Here is a 7,358-nt window from a genome sequence, read left to right on the forward strand (position 1 = left end):
AAATCCCCCTCTAAGCTCCCCCAAACAGTTCCCCCAGTACCCCCCGTGTGTGCAAGCCCCCGTGGCACGCCCAAGCTGTCCCCTGCAGCCGTGGCCTCTTTGCACCCAGCAACGGGTGACTGGCACCCCCAGACTGTCCCCAGTACCTTTCCAGCACCCCCAAAAGGTCCTTCACCACTCCCCCAGCTTCTTCACTCTCCACGACCTGTGGTAGCCCTCCCTGGTAGCCCAAAACAGCCCCTGGCACCATCTGGGGTCACAAGCCAGCCCTGGGGGTCTCCATCCCAGGGAAGCCCACCCAGGGGCCCCCAGCCCACCTCGGGCAGTTGTACCCCATGCCTGGGGGTCCCCAGCCCATCCCAGGGGGGTTCTGGGGGGTCCCTGGGGTTCCCAGGGTGCCCTTCGGATGCTGGGGGGCTGTGGTTGCCCGGTGGGTCTGAGGGTGACACGGGGAACCTGGCATGTCTCTGAGGGTGCCTGGGGCTGCCACAGGGGCCCTGAGGGTGACCCGTGACGATGTCTCAGCCATGTCCCGTGATGGGGAAGTCCCACCACCATACCCTGCTGAATCCTGCCAGGTCCTGCCTGTAGGAAGGGAGGGACGCCGTGGGGGAGGAAAGGAACACCCCAAGGACACTGGGAGTTGTCACTGTGACCTTGTCACCGTTCCCCCAGCTCCTCCCCAGCCTCCTCAGCCCCAGCAGAACCTGGGGGGAAGGTTATTTATTGTCCTCCCCCAATGCCCAAATGTCATTTGTGTCCCCCGTGTGTCTCCCTGACAGTGTCCCCAACATGTGCTGACGCCACTCACTGTCTGCTCTGCTCTGCTCTGTGGGGTGCTGTGAGGGATGGGGACGGGGGGACGTGGCACAGGGGCATGCAGTGGGGCACGGGGACAGAGCCGTGGAGGGCTCAGGGCACCCCATAGCCCCCACCCTCGGGGGGACAGCAGGGGTGAGCCCTCCGCGCCCCACAGGGCCTGAGGGCGTTGGTCTGAGGGCCTGGGAGCCCCGTCCAGCCAGGCCTGCCCCCATGTTTGTGTTCCACCTCCTGAGCTGTGGCCCTGCAGACAGGGGTGACCCCTGGAGGGGCACTGAGGGGAACCCACATCTCTGGGGCCCTGGGCAGTGGCCGTGCTGGGGACATGCACTGGGAAGTGGGCAGGGGTGGGCACGGACACAGTTGTCACAGATGTTCTACACACACACAAGTGCCACACACAGGTGTCACACACATACCACAAATACACATTTATGGCACGCAGAATCCCAGAACAGTGTGAGGGGGAAGGGCCCTCTGGTGATGCCCCAGCTCAGCTCCTGCCCAGGCAGGGTCGCCTGGAGCAGGTGACGCTTGTCCAGGTGGGTTAGGATGTCTCTGTGGAGGGACACCCCTCACTCTCCTGGGCAGCTGTCCCAGGGCTTGACCTTTCCATGATGGAGGGAGGTTGTGGCTCATGCTGGGCTGGGACTGTTGGAGTCCAGGGCTGACTCCTCATCCTTCGCTGGGCAGGACGGGGCTGGGCCTGGCACCATCCTCATAACCTGGAGAGGTCTGGGCTTGCTGGGATCCCCCCTCAGATGTTTGCATGGATTGGTGCAATCCCCTCAGGTGAGGGATTAGCGTGGACATGTGAGCAGCAGTCCAAAGCTCCACGTGGACTTGGGAGCCCTGGCAGCCCGTCAGGCACAGAGGGGGACATTGCCAGGAGCAGGGGGAGATCAAAGTGGCTCCAGGCTGTGCAGGTGACCCAGAGCATGGTGACTGGGGGAGGCAAATGGACATGGAGCAGCAGGACATGGTGTTGTGGCGGCTCAAGCAGCAGGATTTGTAGGAGGCCACAGCCACCCTCCTGACCCTTGAGCTGTGCTCCTCTCAGATGGGGATTATTTTTTTCACTTGTCCAGCTTGATTAGACCCAGCAGTAGTTCACACACTGACAAAAGCCATTGCCGGCAGGAGTAGGGAGAAGCAGACAGAGCTGCCCAAGAAACACCGGGCTGCAGGGGGTGTCTGAGCCTACTGTTACTGCTGGAGCACAGTGAAACAGCACTGCATGTGGTGTGAACAGGTGGGGGATCTCACAGAGGAGGTGGAGAGGCTGAGGATTATCAAGGAGTGCCAAGAGAAACAGACTGGTGGAGTTGCACCTTCCATCCAGGAGAGAAATGCACTGCATGAAAGCTCAGCAAGAGTCAGGGTAGCCCTGACCCTCTTGCCGTCAGGCAGGAGGAGGCCTAAAAGGTGGGGAATGGAAGCAGGTCCCTGCTTAGGGAGGCAGCAGAATCCCCCGCTGGCTTCCCTTGCCTTCCCAGGTGCCCTTACAGAACCCATACGAGGTCCTGGAATTTCAGGGTCAGACAGTGGAAAGTTGAGAAGAAAGTCTCCTTGGTGGGTCTCCCAGATCAGTGCAGTCAGTCAGACAGATCACAACTACAGTTATTAAGGAAAAAAGGAAGGGCAGTTGTAGTGTGGATTCACTTCTGAGGGGGGCTGAGGAGCCTGTGTTCCAACCAGACCCATCCCACAGAGAAGTCTGCTGCCTCCCTGAGGCCCAGGCAAGGGACATTGCTGAGAGACTCCCTGCACTAATTCAGCCCACCAGCTGCTGCCCACTGCTCATTGTCCTGATGAGAGAAGTACCAGGGTAGCAAAAAAGGACTTCAGGGCATTGGGTTGCCTGGATGAAGGGACAAGAGCGCAAGGTACAAGAGGTGGTGGTCTTGATTCCTTCGGTAGTAGGGATGAATGCCAAAATTAACAGGAAAACCTATGGGATCAAAAAGTAGCCTAAAGACTGGTGCCATTGGTGGAATTTTGGGTTTTTTGAACATGAGGTAGTTTGTATAGCACCAGGCTGGAGATAGATGCGTTCACCTCTAGAAGAGGCAAAAGGGTTCCAACCTGTGGATTGGCAGGGCTGATTGAGAGGGCTTTAAACTAGATTTGAAGGGAGAGGGGGATGAGAGCACACTCACTAGAAATGAAGCTGGAGGCAGCAGGCCAGTGCTGGGGAGAAATTGATAGCACAGCTGAAGTGCGTCTGTGTCGCTGTCGAGGCAGTCACGACACAAATCCGAGACCACAAGCAGTCTCAGATGGCAACTCTTCATTATTGAACATGGCTGACCTTTTATACACTTTCCAATTGTTCAGGCTTCTTCTACCCTAACTATTGGCCACAATGAGTCAACATAACACTATTGGTGAAAAGTTACAGTGACTTCAACAACTTTCTAAAAATACTTTGTCCAGCTGCAAAATTCTCTTATCTTTCTTCAATTCCTCACTTCTCTTGGTCTCCTTGGTTACAGCCTTGGAGAGAGCTCCTTATCAGCTTCTTCTTGCTTCTCAGCTTCTTCTCGCTCCTTTAGATAACAGGGCAGCTGTTAGCCCCTTCCACACATCTACACCAATGCAGCAGTGTGGGCACCACAGGAGGAGCTGGAGGCCTTGGTGCAGCAGCAAAGCTCTGATGTAGTTGCTGTCATGGAACTGTGATGACTCCATGACTGGAATGCTGCAATGGATGGCTCCAAGCTCTTTAGAAGGGACAGGCGAGGCAGGAGAGGTGCTGTGATGACTCTGTACCTTAGGGAGGGTTTTGGCTGTCTGGAGATTAGTAATGAAAAGGATGAGTGGTCGTGGTGAAAATCAAGGGGAAGGCTGGCAAGGCAGATATCCTGTTGGGGGTCTGTTCTAGACCTCCCAACCAGGATGAAGAGGCAGATGAATTATTCTATAAAGTGCTGGCTGATGTTTAGTGGTTACCAGCCCTTGTTTTTGTGGAGGTCTTTAACCTGCTGGATGTCTGCTGGAAGCAGCACAGTGGAGAGGAGACAGTCTGAGAGGCTCCTGGAATGTGTGGAAGAGAACTTCTGGCTCAGTAGCTGAGCAGCCCACCAAGGGTGGGGCCCCGCTGGACCTGCTGTTTGCAGACTGAGAGGGGCTGCTGGAAGATGTGGTGGTTGGAGCCATCTTGGGCACAGTGACCCTGAAATGAAGGAGTTTTCAGTCCTTGGAGAAGTAACAAGGTGCGTCAACAAAACCTCTACACTGTCAGAGGGTGAATTTCAGCCAGTTTGGGACACTGATTGGGATAGTCCCTTGGGAAGCAGCCCTTAAAAACAAAGGGTCCCAGGAAGGCTGGGCATACATCAAGATGGAAACCTTTAAGGTGCAGGAGCACCTTATGTCCCTATGTGCCTAAAAATGAGCTGGTAGGGAAGAAGTGATTGTCCCCCTGAACTTGGCATTGGTGAGGCCACACCTCAAGTCCTGTGTCCAGTTCTGAGACCCTCAGTTCAAGAAGGACATTGAGGGGCTGGAGTGCATCCAGAGAAGGCAACATAGCTGGGGAGGGCCTAGAGGGTGAATCCTCTGAGGAGCAGCTGAGGGAGCTGGAGAGGCTCAGCCTGGAGAAAAGGGGCTCAGGGGAAACCTTCTCACTCTCCAGAACTCCCTGACAGGAGAGCAGAGCCAGGGGAGGCTCAGCCTCCCAGGGAACAAAGGACAGGACAAGAGGGACCGGCCTCAAGTTATGCCAGCAGAGGTTCGGGGTGGACTTCAAGAAAAATTTCTTCATGGAAAGGTGGTCAGGCATTGGAAGGGGCTGCCCCATGGAGTCCCAGTCCCTTGAGGTGTCCAAGAAATTATGGAGGAAAAAATGTTAACCTTCATTTCTCGAGGTATTTAATCAAAGTCAGATGCCTTTCTGAAATGGATGCAAATAAACATTTGTAAAAGGTGAATGTAGGTGAACTAGCAGAGCACTGCTGTTTCACAGTAAGGATCACCACATTTAAAATATTCATTCAGGGTAGGAAGAAGGGTTGACAGGCTGAGAGAGTTATGGCTGGTCAGCCTGGAGAACAGAAGGTTCTAGGGAGACTTTGGTGCCTCTTCCAGTACTTAAAAGGGGCTTAGTAAAAGGCTGGAGGGGTACTTTGGACAAGAGCCTGTAGTGATAGGACACAAGAAAAATGGCCTTGAGCTGAAGGTGGGGAGATTTAGATTAGGTGTTAGGAGGGAATTTCTGACTGTGAGTGTGGGCAGGGCCTGGCACAGAGCAACTGGGGCTGCCCCTGGATCCCTGGCAGTGCCCAAGGCCAGGCTGGACAGGCCTTGGAGCACCCTGGAATAGTGGAAGGTGTCCCTGCCCATGGCAGGGGTGGCACTGGGTAGTCATAAAGTCCCTTCCACCCAGAGCATTCCACGTCTCTATGACTCTGTGCTGCCCCTCCCTGCCATGCCCAGCACTCAGAACCAGCCCCTCTGTGACAGCGGCCCTGGCCCGGGCCCTGTGAGCACCACGAAGGCTGTGGCTGCTGTGGCAGTGGCCGCACTGGAGGTGACACCTCTGCTCTGGCTCTGCCACCTGCTGTGCTGGCACCGATGGCTTTGCTGGGGCTGCTCGTCCTGCTGGCCCTGGCCGGGCCCGTGTGGGGCACCTGGGACACCTGCAGGTCAGTGGTCCCGCTTAGGAGGTTTCCTGTAGGAGCCCCACATGTTCCCCACACCCACACCACAGTGTTCCAGCCTCACTTGCTGCAGGAGGAGCCTTGGTTCCTGGCCAGTGCCCAGCTACTGGCATAACCTGTCTGTGGGGCTGCAGTAGCACGGGGGGACAGATGTGCCCCTCGGGGGTCCTGAGTCTTCCTGCCATTCAGCACTGGGCAGGAAGGGATGACAGAGGACTTTCAGCCTGAGCAGCAGCAGCCACCAAGCAGGGCAGTGATGGCTTTGTGTTACAGAAGGACCTGCAGGCTCCGGCCCATGGCCTCTGACCACAGTTCTGTGACTTCTGCTGCTGGTGCTACCCACACGTCCCGTGTGGGTGGCACCAGTGTCCAGCCCGGGGCCTGGCCCAGCATCGTCAGCATCCAGGCCACCTGGGAGAACGGCACGTGGCACATGTGCACGGGTGTCCTCCTCAGCTCCCAGTGGGTGCTCACAGTCGCACACTGCTTCGCCAGGGCCGGGTAAGAGACAGCAGGGACAGAGATGGTGGCCGCACTGGAGGTGACACCTCTGCTCTGGCTCTGCCACCTGCTGTGCTGGCACCGATGGCTTTGCTGGGGCTGCTCGTCCTGCTGGCCCTGGCCGGGCCCGTGTGGGGCACCTGGGACACCTGCAGGTCAGTGGTTCCAGGCTCTGGGAGGGAGCTGGAGGAACACTTGGGGACTTCCCTGGCAGAATTGTGGTGAAAAATGCCCCTCGGGGTTGTCTGGCCCTGCTGCTGCTCAGCACCAAGTGGGACATTCAGCCTGAGCAGCAGCAGAGCAGGGCAGTGATGGCTTTGTGCTTCCAGAGGGACCTGCGGGCTCCGGCCCATGGCCTCTGACCACAGCTCTGCTGCTCTTGACTACAACTCCGTGGTTTCTGCTGCTGGCACGTCCCGTGTGGGTGTCACCAGTGTCCAGCCCGGGGCCTGGCCCGGCATCGTCAGTATCCAGGCCACCTGGGAGAACCGCACGTGGCACGTGGCACATGTGCACGGGTGTCCTCCTCAGCTCCCAGTGGGTGCTCACGGTCGCACACTGCTTCGCCAGGGCCGGGTAAGAGACAGCAGGGACAGAGATGTCCCCAGAGCACGGGCAGGCACCCAGCTCCCAGCACCACGGGCCACTTCCCTGTCCACCTGGGCAAGCAGAAGGCCGGGAAATGCTGGGCTGCTGCAGCCCGTGGCTCTGCTCCCTGTCACCCCTCTGTCCATCTGCTCCCCAGGGGCATCTCCATGTGGGATGTGGTGATTGGGGCCATAGATCTGAGACAGCCAGGCCCTGAGGCTGTGGTGAGACGCATCCAGAGGCTTCTGGTGCACCAGCACTACGTGGCTGCCACGGCCAGGAACGACATTGCCCTGGTGGAGCTGGAGCAGCCCGTGGAGTGCAGCGACTACATCCAGCTGGGCTGTGTGCCCGACGCCTCGCTCAGGGTCTCGGAGCTGAAATCCTGCTACATCGCCGGCTGGAACTTTGCCAGAGGTGAGTTCCCCAACAGGATGTGTGCTCTGAGGGTGAGCTGGGCACCCGGGGACACGGGCTGGGCACAGACAGGGCCACGGGCTGGGCACCCTGGGGACATGGGCTGGGCACAGACAGGGACACGGGCTGGGCACCCTGGGGACACGGGCTGGGCACAGACAGGGACACGGGCTGGGCACCCTGGGGACACGGGCTGGGTACAGAGAGGGACATGGGCTAGGCACAGAGAGGGACATGGGCTGGGCACCCTGGGGCCATGGGCTGGGCACAGACAGGGACACGGGCTGGGCACAGAGAGGGACACGGGCTGGGCACAGAGAGGGTCCGGCCGCAGGACGCCAGTGGGGCCAGGCTCGGAGCAGCCCCGGCTGG

The 7,358-nt window shown here is 58.4% G+C and overlaps 1 protein-coding gene across 1 annotated transcript in view; it reads left to right on the forward strand.

Annotated features, from left to right (window-relative positions):
- Positions 1-5,775: 5,775 nt before the first annotated feature.
- The window catches only part of LOC102040074 (acrosin-like), a 3,224-nt gene continuing 1,641 nt past the window's right edge, over positions 5,776-7,358 (forward strand). The window contains exons 1-2 of the mRNA XM_031065137.1: positions 5,776-5,981; positions 6,727-6,986. Coding sequence (XP_030920997.1) covers positions 5,776-5,981; positions 6,727-6,986 — 466 coding nt within the window. The remainder of the gene's footprint in view (positions 5,982-6,726; positions 6,987-7,358) is intronic.

This window comes from Geospiza fortis, unplaced genomic scaffold (assembly GCF_000277835.1).
Source record: "Geospiza fortis unplaced genomic scaffold, GeoFor_1.0 scaffold30, whole genome shotgun sequence".
Taxonomy (NCBI): domain Eukaryota; kingdom Metazoa; phylum Chordata; class Aves; order Passeriformes; family Thraupidae; genus Geospiza; species Geospiza fortis.